The sequence below is a fragment of the Coffea arabica genome, chromosome 1e (assembly GCF_036785885.1).
Source record: "Coffea arabica cultivar ET-39 chromosome 1e, Coffea Arabica ET-39 HiFi, whole genome shotgun sequence".
Lineage (NCBI taxonomy): Eukaryota > Viridiplantae > Streptophyta > Magnoliopsida > Gentianales > Rubiaceae > Coffea > Coffea arabica.
This window is the reverse complement of record NC_092311.1, coordinates 41554856-41576818: the sequence shown is the minus strand read 5'-3', so window position 1 is coordinate 41576818 and position 21963 is coordinate 41554856. Positions and strand designations below refer to the sequence as shown.

The 21963-nt window shown below is 35.5% G+C and overlaps 1 protein-coding gene across 1 annotated transcript; it reads left to right on the top strand.

Moving 5' to 3' along the window:
• Positions 1-512: 512 nt before the first annotated feature.
• LOC113703880 (alcohol dehydrogenase-like 7) lies at positions 513-3762 on the top strand. Its single transcript, XM_027225376.2, has 10 exons — positions 513-665; positions 1463-1599; positions 1693-1739; positions 1826-2148; positions 2255-2337; positions 2443-2518; positions 2636-2700; positions 2849-2947; positions 3051-3215; positions 3360-3762. The coding sequence occupies exons 1-10, from the start codon at positions 611-613 to the stop codon at positions 3513-3515; spliced, it is 1206 nt and encodes a 401-aa protein (XP_027081177.1). The 5' UTR covers positions 513-610; the 3' UTR covers positions 3516-3762.
• The last annotated feature ends 18201 nt before the right edge of the window (positions 3763-21963 follow it).

Below are 21963 nucleotides of genomic sequence, written 5' to 3'. Positions count from 1 at the left end.
CATCTAGTTTCTGTCGGTCCGACACTGTCTATTAGGCACTGACTCGTATGTTAGGTCACTATCTATTAGATTGCTCTGGTTGGGTCAAGTTTTCAAACTATGTCCACGTTGACAACAACTGTCGTGGGAACGGTCAACAATTTTGTCTGCTTTCCCGATAAGTTTTCCAATTAGAATTCCCAGTTTATATCCTATAATTTCGCTGACTCGTAATTGAGTTATGCAATTAATTTCTATCCAAAGATTTTAGAACAATGAAAACACTCTAAATATTGTGGATTTTGGTTTTTGTCGATTTAATTTTTCAATTAGAATTTCTAGTTTATATCCTATTATTTTGCCTATCGAAAGATTTTTGACTAATGAAAATCCTCCAAATTGACTGATGTATAAATTTATCTAATAACATTTCAGACCTTATATGAAAAGTTACCTTATCCGTCCATTATTCCTTCACTCTATAAATAGCCTAGCTTAATTTAGTTGCTGTTATATCTTGCATTACATCGGATAGTTCTCTTACTTTTCTTGCATTACTAGTACGTCCGTTTGTATTGATTGAGAGACTCACTATTCGCTTCGTTGAGAGGCTTAGGATTTGTTCGTTGCAATGGCACAGACACAAGAAGCAAGCAAAACTGCGGGGAAGCCCATCCGTTGCAGAGGTACTACCATAGACAATTATATTCGTAGAGACTAACATTACTCGGTTGTTGAGTTGCAAACGTATGATGTGGCCGTTATTGTTTAGTTATTTTCCATACTATAATTTGTTTTTATTAAATATTATTGTTCTTCCATTCCATGGAAACTTCCTCCCTCTTTTTCACACGAACAAGACTCGAACAACATCTAAATTCTGCGTTTGTCTCTCTCCCAAAATCAAAATCAGTGGTTGCATTGGTTGATGTAATTCATGCGGGTGTTTAATTTTGTGAACGGTGTTAGCTAAATATAATCTTGTTGGACTGTTTTTAAGTTTCTTTAATAGTCCTTTTGCCATTAAGTACCAACAAGTTTGTATAATTTAATTTTTTTCCTCAATCCCATCTTCAGTTCAGGCAACACAATCTTGGGTACTATGTGTAAATTTATCTGTATACCTTTTGAATTCAGCACTTTTCTATGTATCAGAAGTTCTGAAGTTAGTTTTCCTGAAATTTGATACTAGTATCAGTATGATCGCATGTTTTTTTGTTCAGAAACGTGAATTATGAACTTTTCTTGGTACTTCAAATTGTATGATGTCATTCGTGCTAAGTTTGGTGTATGATCTTTGTTGCACAGATTCATAAGATTTGTCAAATAAGAGTTTTTCTATGTTATGCAGATTCTATGCTTTATAACACGGGATTCCCTTGTACTGATTGCACGTATTTACTTGATTGTTGAAGATGTCAATTTAGTTGTTGTTTTATGAAATCTGCTAGAAGATGTGTATTAACTTGTTTGCCGGATGCAGCTGCGGTTGCTAGGAAAGCAGGGGAACCATTAGTGATAGAGGAAATCATAGTTGCCCCTCCAAAAGCCCGTGAACTTCGCGTTCGAGTCTTATGCTCCGCCCTCTGTTTCAGTGACATCCATTTCTGGAGGCTCAAAGTATGCCCTATAATCACACACAGATCAGCATCACTTTGCACATGAATCTGTACTTAGCTCATATTCTGACAAACTCTTTTGTTTTGTTTGAAGGAACCTCATGGATATTATCCAAGAATTTTTGGTCATGAAACTGTTGGGTAAGTTCTTCCATCCATGTTTGGTCAAAACTTTGCTCAAAGCATTTTAGTCAATTTCTGATCATGTTTGATTTTGTTTAATGCAGGGTTGTGGAGAGCGTTGGAGAGGGAGTCGAGGATGTAAAGGTGGGAGACACTGTCATTCCATCATTCTTGGCTTACTGTGGAGAATGTCCTGATTGCATATCAATCAAAAGCAACCAATGCTCCAAATTGAGATTCGAACTATCTCCTTATATTAGAGATGGGACTAGCCGGTTTTCTGATGCAAAAGGAGAGACGATTTACCACTTTGGGTACACATCAGGCTTCAGTGAGTACACTGTGGTAGACATCACTCACGTTACAAAAGTAGATCCTGCACTTCCTGCCAGTAAAGCATGCCTGCTTGGATGTGGAGTATCAACTGGTAATGCCCATTCGCTTCGATTCTTCCTAGCACAATTTGATTCATTTTGACTCACTGGCACATTGTTTTAGTAGCGCCGTCTTGAAAATCTCAACTCTTCTTTCAGGTGTAGGTGCGGCATGGAAAACAGCCGATGTTGAAGAAGGTTCAACTGTAGCTATTTTTGGATTGGGAGTAATTGGATTAGCGGTAAAATCTTGCAGCATTCCTATTAGTATCAAAGTTTCTTGATTCATACTGCATTAGATTTGTTATAGACCATCAGAGTATTGATTCACAAATGGAAAATTTCAGGTTGCTGAAGGAGCAAGACTTCGCGGAGCTAAGACAATTATCGGTGTGGATATGAACCCGGACAAAGTTGAAATAGGTAAACAATGCATATTTGAGAAGTTTTTAGAGTTCCATAAAGCATAGCCTCAGGTTGTGGCTACAATCCCCCATATGATCTCTCTCTCAGCTAGCAGGATTTTTTGCTTTTCTTCAGGTAAAAAGTTTGGAATCACCCATTTTATCAACCCAAGGGAACTTGGCGGCAAGCTTGCGAGCGAGGTATACATCCAACATTTCATACTGCAATGCATTTTTACTTTATGGTATCAGCAACGACAGTGTGTTCTGTATTGCAGTTAAGTTTTTCACCGTTGGTATGTTGATAGTCATAATTTTCAACTGCTGCTCTTTTTTCTGTACAAATTAGGTGATTCTTGAGATGACTGATGGCCTTGGTGCTGATTACTGCTTTGAATGCGTGGGCTTGCCATCCCTATCACAAGAAGCATTTACTTGCTGCAGAAAGGTTCGTCTCTGAAATGGCACATCATTTTGATCTGTCCTAGAGCATTTGTTTTGCTGTTTGCAGCTACTAAATACGATTTTTATGTGCAATCTTTTAACTTCAGGGATGGGGAAAGACCATCATATTAGGAGTGGACAAGCCAGACTCGCAGTTTATTCTCAATTCCCTAGTGAATAATCATAGTGGGAAGACCATCACAGGAGTCCAATATGGTGGTCTCAAGCCTAATCTTGATATTGCCATTCTTGCAAAACGTTACTTGGATAAGGTAACTGTTACCTTCACTAGGCTTTCAATGGCAATTTTACCACATAATTGTTCTTCACCCGTTGAAAAGTGACCAGCACTGAAGAAAACTGAATCAAATGCTACACCTCTTCCTGATCGCTTAATTCTTTGAACACAAATGCAGGAGCTTCAGTTGGACTTGTTTGTCACGCATGAGATCAAACTCGAAGAAATCAACAAGGCTTTCAAGTTGCTCATTGAGGGCAAGTGCCTCCGGACTGTCATTTGGTTCGATCAGGAGAGGGCAAGAGCCGATGGTGTGACCTTTAATGAAATATAAAGGAGAGTAGACTCCCAAATACTAGACAAGTTCTGTTGTATTTTCCCGTTGAAGTGTGTTAAATGGTCTCATTCAATTGAGAACCATCTCTCTAAGTTTGCTCAAGATTTGTATTTTCACAAGTAAATAATGTTAAGGTACAGAGTACCACGCATGTAATTATGCTTCCTTAGATGTGCCAAAGTGCCTTGAAATTGAGAAATCCTCCCTTCAATGTGTTGCGAAGCCATATGAGCTTACTCTTCAATTTGCTCTCACTGTGGATATTGCTTGTTGAATTCTTGGATATAAGCTGACAATAAGAAAACTCTCATTCAACTATGTGTATTGTTCTGGTACACCACTGACAATGCCCATGGGCTACTCTTGGCCTAAATAGAGGAGAAGAATGTGGATTGGAACAACACTGTCAAGTAAAACCCTCATTCAACTTGGCCTAAATAGGCTTCACATCATGAAAACTCTCATTCAACTTGGCCTGAATAGGCTGACAATATGAAAATTCTAATTCAACTCAGAAGATTTGTGTTTCAACACCAATGGACCATACACATATATGCCCATAACTCGACCAATAACTATACTGACCAATTCACATTTAAGTAGGCTCAAGGACTTGAGTTACCCAACTTGCCTACACATATGTGACCAATAACTGTACTGACAGAAGGATGATGATAATGATGATTCAACAATGGAAGTATAATCCGCATAACAGAATTCAAGCATTTGCCATGTCACGTTTTTAGCTTTATTTTGTTTTTGAACTTTTATTGTGCAAGGGCAAATTACACTTTACATCCTTATGATACGGCTAATTTTCACATAACTTCCCTATAGTTTTAAAAGTTCTATAAAACCTCCTCATAATTTAGATTAAAGTATCAACTTGACAAAAATGATCATCCGTAACAGAACCTATAAAAATGTCAAAATTACCCTTAAAAACTAAAATAGTTGAAATGATCAAATATATAAATATAATATGCATGACACTCTAACCACGTATAGTTTTGTATTTTACCATATCTCTCTTATGGTTTAGTATTTTACTATATAACCCCCTTATGGTTTTCATTACATATATACATAACTCCCCTGTTGTTACTAAATATTTTTAACTTTATATAGGGATATTTTTAATATTTTAGTTGACTCTGTTATGGATTGCAAATTCCGTCATTTTGACATTTTAATCCAATCTATGAGGGAGTTATGTATAGTTTTAGTAATAATTGGAGAGTTATGTAAAAAAAATACTAAATCATAGGAGAGTAAAGTGTAATTTGTCCATTGTGTAATGGTAATGTAGACGCAAATAATAACTTCGAATGACATTTACAAGAGATAAATGATTTTTGTATTACGTTCAGAATTAATCTTTTATAAATTGTATTGTTAGCTTTAATTGAATGATAATTATGTAAAATTTAAATTTAAAATGTTACGTCTGCACGTGTGTCACGGATCATGTATGCACGATTAGTCCTCGTTTACTCATATATTAAAGCGAAGTTCTAGAATTGGTAACAGGATCCAAGTTTCATTCTCCTATTCACACCCTGCATCAATTATGAGATGAAGAGAAGATAATAATGCACTCTTTGGCACCTTAGGCCGGTGCCGGCCACAGGGTAAACAGCGGTCAAAACTTTAAGTCCAGTGGAAACCAAGGAATAGTATAGAGATAAGACTGTATAGCATTAGATTCTTTCTACAATTTCTTGACACATTTGTCCATTCTACATAAGATAAATACAAATTCTACCAAAAAAAAAAAAAGAAGAAGAAGAAGATAATTACAAAGGTTTTAGCACTAGTTTCACTAATGTGCCAGCATTATGTCCAGCCGTTCAAGGAATTCTTTCTTTACATCAGGCGTTTCGCCGTCCGAATGATTCAATATCTTTATTTGACGCAATTGAAAGTACCCAAATCTCACATGAGCCATCAAGGAACATCTCACATGGATAAGCATATTCTTTAAATGTAGATGCAACGAATACTCAATTCCTTGATGAGTCATCACAATTTAGGTGGCGGGGTAGGTGAGTCTTCATTAAATATAGACAGCCAGTTAGGTAAAACTATATTTTGTTTCATTTCTTTTATTCTTTTTTTTTTCTAGCCGGAGGAGTGTGGATTTATGAAACGGCGAGAAAAAGAGAAATTAGATCCCATGATCTTTCAAGTCATGAGATTTCAATTTTAGTCATAAAAATTCCACAATTTAGTCTGAATAACGTGATCAATTTTTTCCCCTTAATGATAGATATATTGGATTAATTTTTTGTAGTTACTTAATTTACTTCTCTTGGGTATGTTTTAATTGCAGTTTGACATACAGCCACTACAAGTTTAGTGAAAGGAAAAAGAATTGGTATGTAAGTAAAATATTGTTATCATCATAAAAAAAAGGAGGAAGACCATCAGTTGCATTTTTCTTGTGTTATACTAGGGGGAGTGCCCGCGCATCGTGCGGGTGTTTGGTATCTGTGGGAAAGGAGGTTTTTTTATTGAACAAACAATAGCACATTGTGAGGAGAAATAAAACTTAGTATGAAAAGATAAACGATATAATCAATCAAAAAGCTAACACAAAAAGCTAACATTATTCCAGAATTCCTACCGAGAGCTCTTACTTGTTATTACTCCAAACCTATAAGATTATAACCAACCCAGACCAATTGGGGTTAGGCAACGCGATAAGAGTCGTTAATTGTAGGTACTAACAATACACTGACAAAATTAAGGGAGGAATTGAAAATTGGGGGGGGGGGTTGAAATCTAACCTCACGTTGAACCACCAGGAGTAGTTGGGACTGAAGAGCATTCTGAGCCGATTAGTATGAAGCCAAGTAGAATTATCCCAATCTTAGAATGCGAACATGGAGAAACTGATAATCAACTGTTTAGGCATTAACATACCAACGGTTCAGCAATTGAATTGGGTGTAATTAATGACGAAATAATAGGTAATTTCAGAGTTGAGTTCGGATGGAAGAGAAAACGATGAGGCAAATCGTTGTAGACAAAGGCAAAAAGGAAAAACTTAACTCCTGAAGCTGAAAGGGGATAAACTGATCAATGTTTGTGGCTCATAAATGCAGATTATAAATGATAGAGAAATGGGTTCCTACCATTGATAGAGAAATCGTTGGCTCATTTCCTAAATCCGATTGTCATTCAAATGTTTCAGACAAAACAACATCTCAAACGGTTATTTGTGGCTGAAAAGGGGAATTATTGGTAGTTAAGAGATATTCCGGTAATTACACCAACACACAAGCATATATGGGTTGTACAAAATGCAAAAACGGTTGCACACTAATTACACATTCCATCAATACCCAGATGACTCATCAATGACAACTTTAAATGTATTAAAATGGGGTCATTTCAGTAAGCATACCTAAATACATGCTTTCTTAACTTGTACCTAAAGCTTTTAAACTAATACACAACATTTCACATTCCCAAAAAGCCCCCACCTATGCGGTTGAAATTCAACCTATTCTTTGACCAAAACTCAATCTTATATAGTATAAGGATATTCTCATTTTTTTTATTAAATAAGATGTTACAAATCACTATTACCAAATAAAAAGTTCACAATGAAAATGGATTAAAAATTTGCCAATACCTTTTAAGTGTGTCAAATGGTGGAATCCAAATTCTTATCCCTATCCTAAGTATGTCATTTCTTTAGTGTTGGAAGATATTAGTTTTTGAGCATCTCTAACTTTGCACCTTTTGTTTAGTATGGGGAGAAATAGCTCTTGAATTTCTTTAATGGGTACCTAATAGGCATTATCTGTACACCTAATTTATCGTTTAATTGTACAATATCCCATTTATTGCTTCCTTGATATTTAGGCTTATTTGATAACTCAATTCAACACTTAAATTTAATTGTTTCAGATCTGAATATATTTAGACACTTTTGATTACAGAAAAATAGAACATTTGAATTAATTAAGTGGCACTGAATTTGATAGGCAAAATTTACTCCAAATAATACATGATAAATTATTCACTTATCATTTGATGTGATATATACTCCAGTAATTTAATTGATTTAAATTTCAAATTTTGAATTTCAGAATTCAATTTTTAGATTTCAATTTTATCAAATTCACTCTATACATATTCCCAACTCAACTTTGCTCTTTCACAAAACAGTGCCTAGAGGCCCTTCTAACCAATACCTGTTAGGCATCTGTCATACAAACAGATAACATTATGTCTACTGACTAACATCATGACATATTACTTCATAATTTCACGATATTTAAAATCTGATTTTGGGTTTTGGTGCTATGTTTCCGTGGTACTTCGTTTAGGGTATGACAGCCCATTTTATCTGGGTTAGAGAGACAGAGAGAATTTAGCCTTTCCTTCACTACAAGTTGGAGTCAGAAGTTCCGCCCTCATACAAGCAATATTCAAGTTTGCCTTGGACATTTGCTTGCTAATAGATGGAAATGGAAATACATCTACACCCCTTCAAGGATGTCCACTGTTTGAAGAACCTGCAGGTTATCAATATCAACAATAAAAATAAAGATTTAACAGGCAAAAAAATAAAATAATCCAAATATATAAAAGAAATTAAGCATGAGTTGTACATTTTATGCCTGTTTTATCATAAGTGTACATTAGACTTCGAGACACCAGCTATCACACCATTGTCTAGGTTTTGCATAAAGAGCAATTTGTGGGATAAAAAGATAAAAAGGACCCATATGTTTGAATATGTCGACAATGTTGAATATCTCTGAACCCATATGTTTGGGTCAACCTATATAATTTACAAGTTTATCGCTATTCCTTGGATAAAACAAGCCAAAAGGCGTCATGTAAAATGATTAAGCCGCAATTGTGGAAAAGCTTTATCACTTTGTCACCAAGCTTGTATCTTAGTGTATTTAAATATCTATATCTATATCTATATGTATTGCAGAGAGGGTTTTTAGCAGAGACTCTCTCAATGACTTCTAAACTTTCCATTCTTTTTTCTAGATTTTTGTATTTATTTTAATATATAAAATCTAATTAAAAATTTTAAAATAGTGAGTTATAACTAATCCTATCACTAGTCAAATTTAAAATTTAAAACTTTCTCACTATCTCCTTCATAAACCGTTTATAGTTTGTTATTTATACTTTAAATCCTTTTTACTCCTTAATTAAATAAAATACATTTTTCAAGCTAAAATTCTCAGGGATAATTGATTAGTCTCATTTTCAAATTATTCACCCTATTATATCTTTATCACTTTAGCCCCTTTTATTCCTTCATTAAAGAGGATTAATTTATCTAGCCAAATCCTCGAGATAATGTGATTAGTCCTTTTTTTAGTTATTCACCCAATTATTTTTATCGCTTTTCTTCTGGGTACAATAATCATTTGTCAACATCTTCTAATGATATACTCGATTACTCTTATTTTTTAATAATTTATGTTACAAATTGACAGGTGCTGAACCTGTAAAATAATAATAAAAATACCTAACTACCACTAAAAGCAGTCAATAATCAATTCTAGGTATTGGAGCAGGAACTCTTGGTGTGCAATGGGTTACTTGATTCACCCTGTTCCCGAAGAGTTTGCTTAATCTGATATACCAAAATTAATTAGTTGACAGACTTTACTAACAAGTAGACAGTGGTAAGCAGGGTCGTCTCCTCAGGGACTGGGGATATTTGTCTCTTTGAAGTTCCAATTGACAATGGGGGGCTTTATCGAAGTGAAGATAAAAATAATTACGTAATTCAACTAAAAATGAATAATTAACTAGTACGAATTTAGACAGGAATTAAATCAAGAATAAATAAATTCTAACCAAGGACACAACTACTCAGACACAGTTCATTTATCCGATCATTGATGCAAGGGAGGTTTACTTAATTTATTAATAGGTTAGTTATAGTCGCCGACGAGCTCTAACGACCAATTTTTTCTTAGTTTATTGGTAACCAAGGTACGACCATTGATTATCCTTAACCAGAAAATACTCCTAGGTACGACCGTAGGAATTAATTTTCCAATTGCCTTAAGAACTAAAAAAATCTAACCCCAATCAATAACACGCTACGAGGGTTATTTAAATCAGATTGCACGTCCCACTAGTGTATAAAAATGTTAGTTGCCACTGATATTCATCGATTAAACAATTACGAATTTAATTGACTAATTTGGCAGGAGATTAATAAGTCACCTTGAATATCGGGGCCTTGACATCTAATTAACAAAATAATCCCATGGAAGTTCAAATAGAAAACGCGCAAATATTAACAAATTAAGGAATGCATAAAAACTAATTTGATCTCACAGATATTCGGGACTGCGTCATCGCGTTGTTCCTTGACTAGATGAAAAGCTTAGCCACGTCGCATAAGTAAATCTCTACGCAAATTAATTGATTCGCAAGGCATCACGTTTTTCACTAAATAATCAAGAAGTAAGAGATGCTTCTCCAGTTGGGACTTTTGTCGAACAAAAGTCACGCATCCAAGGAAAATGGAAGGAAAACTATCCTATCTCTAAACAATGACCAACGCCTCTCTACGTGGTCCCCCGGATAAGGAGCAAAATCAAATAAAAATAAAGGGTCCAGCCTACTCAAGTTCCATCTATCACGTTTCCTATTGCTAATCAACTTCCTAGTACAATGCAACTCTTCATCAGCAAAAGCATAGGAAATCTGTTTCTTCTCTCCATGTGGGCTAGGTTTGTGGAGCTTTTAGTAGCCTCCCAGGTGTGGAGCAATTGTCTCAAGAAGGTCCCCCTTTTTAGTACTTTTCAGTTCCACTTCCTGTATATAGGTCCAAATACCAAATATAAGTATATGTTAACAATTATAACAATATTTGGTAAGGACAAAAAGGAAAATTAACAATAAAATTACTAACAATTAACACCCTATCAATTCTCCCCACATCTAAATCATGTTTGCCCTTAAGCATAAGAACAACTAGACCCAACAATGGTCAACTCTCACGTCATCTATTGCCAAGCTGTGTTTATACCAAAATTAAGGTTCAGTGGCCAAGTGTCAAGACATAATCCTCCCGGTTAGCTCCTGAAATCATAGACTTGTCCAATTCATGGCTAACTCGTCTAGGAAATCAAAATATCGAGCTAGCAATAGTTAGCAATTGGTCCAACTGGCGACCAAAATCTCAACATTGAAGAACAAGGATCGGCAGGCCAACATGATCATAAGCTTACATATTTTTCACATCTGTTCCTTTTCTTTTCTTCCTTTTTTTCTTTTTCTTTTTTTTTGTTTTCTTTGTTTTTCTTCTTTTTTGAACGAATAAATGCTTAGTCCCAAGTATTCAAGTCTTTTGACGTGAACTTTGACATTTTTAGATGAAAGAGCCCAGTTACTTAACTTTTCACCGCTTCAGGACCACCTACTCATAGATATCGCCACTGTTTTGACGCGAGAGTCAACACTTGTGGTGAAGACTCCCAGTGACTGGGTGACGACACTAGCGGAATATAGCCATATGTTATTCACAACAAAATACCAAAATATCGGACAATTAAAGATCATAGCCTACGTCATTTCCGAAACATGGAGAACTAAGGTCAACAAGGGACCAATCCATACAACAGTTGCCAGCAAAATATTTATATTGCCTAAACAAGTTAGCCACCATTCGCACAAAGTCATTGAACTCACAGTATTCACCAAGACAATATGCTCTTACTTGCCACCGAAGCTAAATTTATAGAATAAAACACATCTAGCAATAAAAGAATGAGTTTTCCAGGCAATTGTTGATCATCAAGATAAGCAGTACCAAAAGCAGAAAATTAAAGAGACACCAGTCGAATTCCCCCCACACCTGAATCGCACATTGCCCTCAATGTAGCAAATAAACAGAAAAAGCAAGAAGAAGGGCAACGGAACTTCCCTGAAATCAAGGGACCGTGGCGGGGTCACAGTTAGCTTTCAATCAGGTAGCCAACCAAATAGAATCAACAAATGTAGTCAAAATACCCCAACTAGTACCACTGGTGCACCTCACAAATAATGAAGCAACTCAAACGGCCAACTCAATCAACAAATAAAGCCACATTAGGCACCCAAGGTCTAGACAAATGTCCCAACAATGCAACAATTTCAAAGCACCCGCAGGTTGCTCTCAGCCAGTGAGTCACAATCAACTTAAAAATCAACTAAATCTATGGCAACAATCAACGTAATAAAAGCCAGTGAGTCATAAGCAAGCAATCAGAGGCACACTGGAGCCAACCAATCTCAACACAGACCCACAGAAGGCAATGATCGAATTAATTAGGCAACAATGGAGCAGATGAATCGCAAGTGAGTTCAACAAACAATCCCCCAAAAATGATGCTCCAAATACTAAAGTAAGAGTTGAGAGGAGTAAAAATCGAATGTCCCTGAAGCACGAGGATGGGTGGCAGTCACGCGTTAGAGGTGCGGGTGCCGCCAATGATGGTCCTATGGCCCAAGCGAGAGAGAGTGTGTGTGTGGGCTGCGGGATCGTGGGCTGCGTGAGTTAGCGGGCTGGAAGGCTCGCGGCGGCGCTAGGGAGTGAAGCGCGGCTGCCGAATCGACGAGAGAGAGAGAGAGACGGTGGCGGCTCGCGGATGGTAGCCGTCCGTGGGTGAAGGAGATGTGGCGCTAGGAAGGGAGAGAGGAAGAGGGAGATTCACGCGGTGAAGATGGAGGTTTGTGGTGTGGCTTGGGTAGGGGCAGCGGACAAAGAAAAGGGAAAAGGGAAATGGAGAAGAAGAAAGAAAGAAAAGGCGAAGAAGGAAAGAAAAAAGAAAGAAAGAAAAAGAAAAAAATAGTTTTTTTTTCGAACTAAAATTTTAAAATTTGAATTTTTGAAAAAAAAACAAAACTGAAGGTTTAAAAAAAAATTTATTTTTCTAATTTTTTTTTGAATAAAAATTTTTTTTATTTTTTTTCAGTTTTGGATCGTCAAACACCGCGTGGGCATGCCAAGATTCCCTGTCCTGGTCACAATGGAGGAAAATATCAAGATTAATCAGTACCCAAGTGAGAAACGACATATTTAAAGAATTGAACAGCAAAAACAATAAAATCAATATTTGGGTTGCCTCCCAAAAAGTGCCTCTCTTTAACGTCTTTGGCTAGACGTTGAACACCACTCTTCAATCTGGATGTAATTCAATTTTCCTTGTAATTTGTGGCCTTTCTCCAGGATCCAAATAGCCATTGAGTGTAGCCTTTTTTCTTAATTTCCTACTCCTTTTCACCTCATAAATTGCTTTCATCCCCTGATACTTGTTCGCAGAAACTTTGAATTTACCCCTACAAGCAAACTCAGAAAATTCTTGCACAGAGGGATTAGTAGCATGAATACCGAACACAAAGTAAGAGTTAGCAGGATGTTTCATTATATCAAAAATATTAAAGTGGACTATTTCTCCCTCAAATTCCATTGTAAGAGTACCCTTACTAACATCAATCTTAGTTTGGGCAGTACTCAAGAATGACCTTCCTAATGTAATGGGTGATGGATTTGGGGCACTTTTATTATCCATGTAAAGCACATAAAAATCAGCAGAAAAAATTAATCCATCTACTTGTATTAAAACATCCTCAACTACCCCATCTGGATAAGCAAATGTACGATCAGTTAATTGAATTATTATCCCTGTTTCTTTTAAATGTCATAAATTTAGGGAATCATAGATTGATTTAGGCATCACATTAATTGAATCCCCTAAATCTAACATGGCATTTTTAATCTTAGAATGTCCAATCTTATAAGGGATAGTAAACATACCTGGATCTCCGCATTTAGGTGGTAGTTTCCTTTGTAAAATTGCTGAAATGTTCTCACCTACCACAATATGCTCATCCCTCCTCAACTTCTTCTTATTGACGCACAAGTTTTTCAAGCATTTAGCGTATTTTGGCACTTGCTTGATCGTGTCCAACAAAGGAATATTGATTGTCACCTTTCGAAACACCTCTAGAATTTCATCTTATCTTGTTTTTTCGGTTTCTCCAACCTGTTAGGAAAAGGCGGTGGGTTAGTCTTAACTGTAATGAATGGGTCTGCGAGTACCTTTGAATCCTTGTTGCTTCTGCCCTCCTCTTCAAGCTCTTTCTCAATTTGTTTCTCATTTTTATCCTTCGGAATCACGAGTTCGGGTCCCTGAATTTCCTTCCCGCTCCTTAATGTCATTGCACTTACATTCTTCAGATTCAATTCAGGTTGAGACGGCAATTTTTCATAAACTTGGGATTCCAGGCGGTTGATTGCTATTGCCATCTGACTCATCTTACTCTGCATTGTTTGCACTTGTCCCAATTGATTCCTCATACTTTGTATGTCAGAATCCGTCTTTTATTGATTAGCAATTAATTACTTCATCATCTCTTCCATAGACAGGCTTGAGTTTGAAGGGGGTGGTGGCGGGCGAGGTTGATACTATTGTTGATACCATTGCTGTCTATTTGGTACAAAATTCGACTGCCTATTTCCTCCATAACTGAAGTTAGGATGATCTCTCTAACCCGGATTGTATGTATTCGAGTATAGATCGTATGACTGTCTTGGCGCGGGCACGTGACCAATCATGTTCACTTGCTCCGCACTTTTTTCTTGAATTAGCAGACACATCTCAGTAGAGTGACCCAAGGCAGCACATACCCTACATACTTTGGCTTGTGAGGCACTTCCCACAGCTAGTTGTCGCACGAAATACGTCAATTCAGAGATTTGTTGTTGGATGGAAGATGTTTCTACCTCATTCACCCTACGCGTCGGGGTGTCCTCTCTTGAACCGAACTGCTGTGAATTCTCAGCCATCCCTTCAATCAACTCCCAAGCTTCTCAAGGAGTCTTGTTCACCAACGCTCCTCCACTCGCAGCATCGATTATGCTTCTGTCCCTAAAGAGTAACCCTTCATAGAAATATTGGATGAGCAGCTGTTCATTTATCAAATGCTGAGAGTATTTTATGCACAGCTTTTTGAATCTTTCCCAGTATTCATAGAGGGACTCGCTTGGGTGTTGTTTGATGCCGCATATCTCTTTTCTTAAGCTGGCCGCTCAAGATGCCGAAAAATATTTGTCTAAAAATTTTTTCTTTAACTGGTCTCACGTGATGATACTACCTGGTGATAGGTAGTACAGCCAGTCTTTCGCGGAATCCTTCAAAGAGAAAGAGAAAGCTCTCATTTTTATCTACTCTTCTGTGATTCCCGGGGGCTTCATACTGTTGCAAACGACGTCGAACTCTTGCAAGTGCTTGTATGGCTCCTCACCTGGTAGACCATGGAAAGATGACAAGAGGTGAATTAGACCAGATTTAAGTTCAAAGGAAGTGTCATCATTCAAACTTGGAAAAATAATGCATAAAGGTTGTTGATTTAAATTAGTAGCAGTCAACTCCCTTAGTGTTCGTGCATTCGCCATGGTGACTTCCTCTTGGTCTGAATCACTTGAGTTATCACCACGCAAATTCGTCAACTCAACCTCTGGATCAAGTCCTTGAGGTGCAACACTGGATTGCTCCTCTCTGAGCTGTCTGGTTTCTTTCCTTGTTCGGCGCGTGGTCTTCCTATTTCAAGGTCGAAAATTAATTCGCCTGTACGAGAAAAAACGAGGCATAAACTAGAAAAATACCAAAAAATTAGAACACAAATGAATTTAAAAAGAAACAAATAATTAACTCCAGTCCCCGGCAACGGCGCCAAAAATTGACAGGTGCCGAACCTGTACAATAATAATAAAAATACCTAACTACCACTAAAAACAGTCAATAATCAATTCTAGGTACTGGAGCAGGGATTCTAGGTGTGCAATGGGTTACTTGATTCACCCTGTTCTCGAAAAGTTTGTTTAATCCGATATATCAGAATTAATTAGTTGACATACTTTACTAACAAGTAGACAGTGGCAAGCAGGGTCATCTCCTCAGGGACTGGAAATATTTATCTCTTTGAAGTTCCAATTGACAATGGGGGGCTTTATCGGAGTGAAGATAAAAATAATTATGCAATTCAACTAAAAACGAATAATTAACTAGCACGAATTTAGACAGAAATTAAATCAAGAATAAATAAATTCTATCCAATGATACAACCACTCAGACACAGTCTATTCATCCGATCATTGATGCAAGGGAGGTTCACTTAATTTATTAATAGGTTAGTTATAATCGCCGATGAGCTTTAACGACCAATTTTTCCTTAGTTTATTGGTAACCAAGGTACGACCATTGATTACTCCTAACCAAAAAATACTCCTAGGTACGACCGTAGAAATTAATTTCCCAATTGTCGTAAGAACTAGAAAAACCTAACCCCAATCAATAACACGCTACGAGGGTTATTTAAATCAGATTGCACGTTCCCCTAATGTATAAAAACGCTAGTTACCACTGATATTAATCGATTAAACAATTACGGATTTAATTGACTAATTTGGCAGGAGATTAATAAGTCACCTTGAATATCGGGGCCTTGATATCTAATTAACAAAATAATCCCATGGAAGTTCAAATAGAAAACGCGCAAATATTAACAAATTAAGGAATGCATAAAAACTAATTCGATCTCACAGATATTCGGGACTGCGTCGTCGCGTTGTTCCTTGACTGGATGAAAAACTTAGCCACGCCGCATAAGTAAATCTCTACGCAAATTAATTGATTCACAAGGCATCACGTTTTTCACTAAATAATCAAGAAGTAAGAGATGCTTCTCCAGTTGGGACTTTTGTCGAACAAAAGTCGCGCATCCAAGGAAAATGGAAGAAAAACTATCCTATCTCTAAGCAATGACCAATGCCTCTCTATGTGGTGCCCCGGATAAGGAGCAAAACCAAATAAAAATAAAGGGTCCAGCCTACTCAAGTTCCCTCTATCACGTTTCCTATTGCTAATCAACTTTCTAGTACAATGCAATTTTCTTTGGTAAGGACAAAAAGGAAAATTAACAATAAAATTACTAAGAATTAACACACCCTATCACAAATAGTAAATCAATTTTCTTGCAGTTTTAAACTTATCCTTTTTCTTTTGTATTCAGCAAGCTTAGGGCACTTTATTAGGTTTGCTTTTTATAATTTTTATGTTGGATTTTATTCAATAGGTTTGTTTTTTTAAAGTTTTAAAATTTGAATGTTGAAATTATACTCTAACATTAAATTGGAGTATGTAAACAACAATTGTGACATTTTATTTGCACTTAGAATAAACTCAATATTAATATCGTGCAAGCATCTAGATGACTTTTCATTTAGCACATGTACACCAAAAAGTGCATGTAAAGAAAAATTTATGTATGAATTTTAAATTAATAAAGGTGTATCTAGAAGGTTGATTTTGGTGCTATTTTAGCAAAATTTTGATAAAAAGGTTGTATTTCACTAAATTTACGTCCGAAAGTTTACTTTTTCTAGCTTATTGCAATTCTAGCTTTTTATTTGATTAAAAACACTTAAAAATGAGGCAACAACTTGGAAAAATAATTCTAACTTTTTATATGTCCAAAAACACTCAAAAAGTGAGATAATGAATCCTAAATAGTGAAAGAATTAGAAAAATAGAACTGTACGGTTAGAGATGGTAAAGATTAGGAAAGAGTTATCAAATTAGATGATTCATGTGAGTTTGGGCAAGTTATAATTAGGTTAACATATATATTCCCACTTAGTTAATGGTTCAAAATAGACGAGTCGTCAATAAATATAGTTTTATATGGGTTTAGATTATCCAATCACCCATTCACGGCCCACTACTAAATTTTATTTACTTTTTCATCCACATTTTGCTTGGCAACAAAATAGTAAATCATATCAACATATCAAGTTAATAAATCAATTTTTACCTAAAGAAATAGAAAAAAAACAAAAAAATTACTTAGAGGAGCCTAAAATAATCATTATAGTGAGTTTCAAATTTTGTCACTTTACGACAATCTAAAAATAATTTAGGTATTAATGGAAACAATCAATTAACAATCACGAAATTTATTAAACTTTTATGAAAGGAATAGAGGAAATAGGATAAATTTTAAAAAATAAAATAATAGAAATTAAAGAAGAGAAAGAGCGATGAATACATCTTTGCAAAATTTAGAATATAATTATTAGAGTAATTAAGATTTACCCACTAATGATTGAGTTTGAATCTACGTCTAATTTAATTAAGTCAAAATAAGCGATCCAAATCTATCGATTGCATACCCACTAATTAATGAGTTAATTTGGTCACTCATTTGAATCCAATTAAATTACATACGCAAACTCATTTGTTAATAGGTGGGCCAAGTAAATAGGTTACCATTTACATTTATAAATAGATGAAAATAATAGTAGAATAGGAGACAAGTGGGCTGTAAAATTGGGTAAGAGATAGGGTAATTGGGTGGGAGCGAGATAGAGCAAAGAGAAAATAGGATTTGGTGAAACGAGAAAGGTTTGTAGGGATACAAGAAAATTGGGTAGGAAATAAAGGAACAAAAAAAGTTGTAGGGATACGAAAAAGTTAGATTCAAAAAGTGAAAAGGATAATAGTGAAGAGTAGGGAGAATATCGAGGAGAGAGGACGTTGAGAGGTGAAAAAAGTGACATGAAGGGAGAGAATATGAGATAAATGAATAATAATGTTGTGTTTGACCATATTTTTCCCTCCCTCCTTTATAAACCCGTGCAATGCACGGGTCAAAATACTAGTTTTTCAGTATAATAGAAGTTGATATTGTCAACCTGATGTACTAAAATCAGTCATTTATCATCGAGAAATAAAAGTGGGTGATACTTTATCTAATTAACTTTTAAATAAAGTATCGTCCATCACCATTACTTTCTCTAATTAAATTTTAGTGACCAATGATTGATAATAATGCACATTCGAGATGGGGCTGAAACAAGGTGGTGCCATAATAGTTAGTGCAGTCAACATCGGGATCAATTGCCTTGTTGCCAATCTTGGCATCCACAGTGTAGTCCAAAAAGAATCCTTGGCTCAATAAGAGATGTAAGTCAGGAATCACTTCGACTTCGAGAGAATCCACCAAAGAGTCAAATATGTAAGTCAGAAATCTAATTCTGACCCAAAAACTTAAGCCACTAGGTCTTAAGCCCTTATTTATATATTAACCGCTCTTTCTCCATCTTTCGGACCAATGTGGGACATAACCCTTTACTCATGAATCTAACAAATCTCCCCTTAACCCCCACATTAAACCCAAATTTACAAGTCCTTCTTTGTATCCACTTTAATATTCAATGCAACCCCACCTTATCACCCAAGATCACCTTTTCTCTCAATAATGGACACACTCTTCTTAAACATCCAAACTGTATTTTGGACCATTGCCAACCCTTGGCTCTTTAGTCTAATCCCAACCGGACCCGCTGCCAAACTCATGGCACACTTGGTCCAATACTAATCAAACTTCTTAGCACTTTGGCACTTCGATCCACCATCAAGAAAAGAATTTTCACCGGTCCAACTCCCAGAAGAATTCACTTACCCATGAGTAGTCTAGTCTCGTAATCTGAAACTTTGATACCAATCTGATAGGGGAAAACACCTCGAGAGAGTCCATCAAAGAGTCTAATATGTAAGTCAGGAATCCAATTCTAACCCAAAAGTTTATACCATTAGGTCTTGGATCCTTACTTACATATTAACGGTTCTTTCTTTATCTCTCGGACCAATGTGGGACATAACCCTTTTCACATGAACCTAACACTCGCATACAGCTCTGCTATGCTTAACATCTAGTGTATTGGTTTGGAAGAGCAGTAAAAGGAGTGCATTGTTGAAGGTTCGGAAAAGACAAGAACAACCATTGTTTGGGACCTCTTAATAGATTTCTTGAAAGTGTGAAGTACGTACATGTAAGATAGAAAATCTACACGGTTGAGTGAATCAGATGAGTTTTCAGTTTACGGGCCAACAGGTTCGAATGTGTAGGTAAAAGGTTCAACCTTTTAATTTATTTTAATATTTATAAATCTAAATTATACCGAATTAAAAGGCTTTGTGGTCGAGGTCAACTGGTTCAATTATCTATTTCTTACTGATTTTGATTGATTTAATCGATCATAATAGGGTTTGATCGATTTTTCATTTTTTTCTGCAGGCTTATATACAACCGGACTGATGCTATAGCCAGTTTGTATTCAGCTGATCAGACCGGACAATCCAGTTTGGATTTTGATGCACAGGATATATTCTATGCTTATATATTGTGTAAAATTTAAGAAATGGTTCCTAAGAGCGTTTTTTCCAGCCGTGGTTTTTTCTTTGATATGTGACCATTAAATAACTTAAGGGTTGCGAATATTTCATTTGATTTGGCATTTGCCTGAGCATTTTGTCTTCGAAGAATTTTTTTTTTTTAGAACAAATGCTGATATAAAGGAACTAAAGTGAGAAACTTTATGAAACTTGAGGTTTGAAACCAAATAGAATGCAAATAGTTGACACACATCATTAGTTCTCACTAAATTTTAACTTGTGGTTCAATTTTGATCATTCTACCTGATTGAGATAAAGTATCATGTCAGAGAAGTAGATATTAGGAAATATATTAATATTTAATTATTTTTAAAAAGAATTTTTCTGATAAGTACCCAATTTATTAGCACACTCAAATTGCATCTAAATTATCATGTTATAAACATGCAATCACAATTAAAGCACTCCTTCGCATTTAGACACTCTTTCAAATTAGCTACACTTTTCTGAAACAAAAAAACCATCATTTGAGGTTGCTCTTAATAAAATGGGCACCCATTAGCCAACTGGTTTTAAAAGTGAAAATATATTAAAGGAAAAAGAACAAAAGAGATGTCCTACACTTCTGCTTGTGTCAATATTTCATTAACCACTGGTCTACTCTTAATACTCGGCTGATAAAACTATAAAGGCAAAGAAAGCCCTACTGGTCTCTTTATGGCCTCTTCTAGATTCTTTGAATGAAGTTTTCATTTTAAGCTTAATTGTTAAAGGACAGATCGAATGCTGTGTTATTATGCGGTGTCATTAAATTATGTATTTAAATGAAATTACAAACAAATTACAATTCAAATTAACTCACAATTGCTGGGATTAAACTTTAATATTAACAACACCTTTAGTCTTGGAGTCTAACATTAACCACTAAACCAAGACAAGATCTCAACGACTTTTGGCTATTTCAAAGGGATTTTTCTAACGAGTGTCCATTGGATAATTGTTAATATACCTAAATTCCACATAATCTATCGTGCACATATATATATATATATATATATATATATATATATATATATATATATATATGAACTATGGATACAGGTGAGTCGAATTGCTCGCTAGCTGGTCGATTAATTGCTGATCGAGTTCGATATAAGCACGAATTACTCGACGGATAAATCAAGTCGAGTTCGTGCCAGTTATATGCTACCCAATGCTTGACAAGTAACTCATGAATATTTATATAATTTAAATAATTTATATTTTTAATTATGAAATGACCATTATGGGTTTATATTTTAGCTAATTTACAAGAAGCTTTGCACACTTAATAAAATTCTATAATGGCAAAAAAGTAATAACATAATTGTAACAAACTAAAAAGAGAAAACCTTAACAAAAATCTGGACTCGAGCTTCAAGGTTCAAAACTAGTTCGACTACTCAAACTCAATAAGGTTTGATCTCGAGTTGAATTCGAGATTTTTCAAGCTTTCTGCAGGTTGAATTCGAGTCCCTATACACTTGCTTGATCAAGCTCAAGTATAATAGCAAAACATGCGAGTCGTATTCGAGTACAACACAACTTGAGTTTGACTCGATTTGACTCGACTCAACTCATATATATTACTAATATTAACAATTATTTTAATTTTCAATTAATCTTATTTTTTCAAAAATCTAATGCCTAAACTACAACTTAACGAGTGCTCCCGTTAGACAGAAGATATCTATGTCCAAACAAAAGTTTTTTGAACAAAGGGGACACCCATTAACATTGCTACATTTTTTACAAAAATTTACGCGACAATTTTGCCTGATTAGTTTATATCCAATTGGCTAATGTATAGATTCTACCCCATTTAGTTTCTGTCGGTCCGACACTATCTATTAGGTGCTGACTCGTATGTTTTGTCACTATCTATTAGATTGTTCTGGTTCAAACTATGTCCACATTGACGACAACTATGGTGGGAAGGGTCAACAATTTTGCCTGGTTTATGTCGGATTAGTTTTCCAATTAGAATTCCTATATATCCTATTATTTCGCTGACTCGTAGTTAATATAGTGACACCTTGTATGGACCAAATAAGATTGTAAGACTATTATTTGTTTTGATAAGTTATCTATATTATTAAGATTGTAAGACTATTATTTGTTTTCATTTATCGTTTCGGAAAAAAAAAATCTATATTAAGATAGAGTATGCGTCCTTCACTCTATAA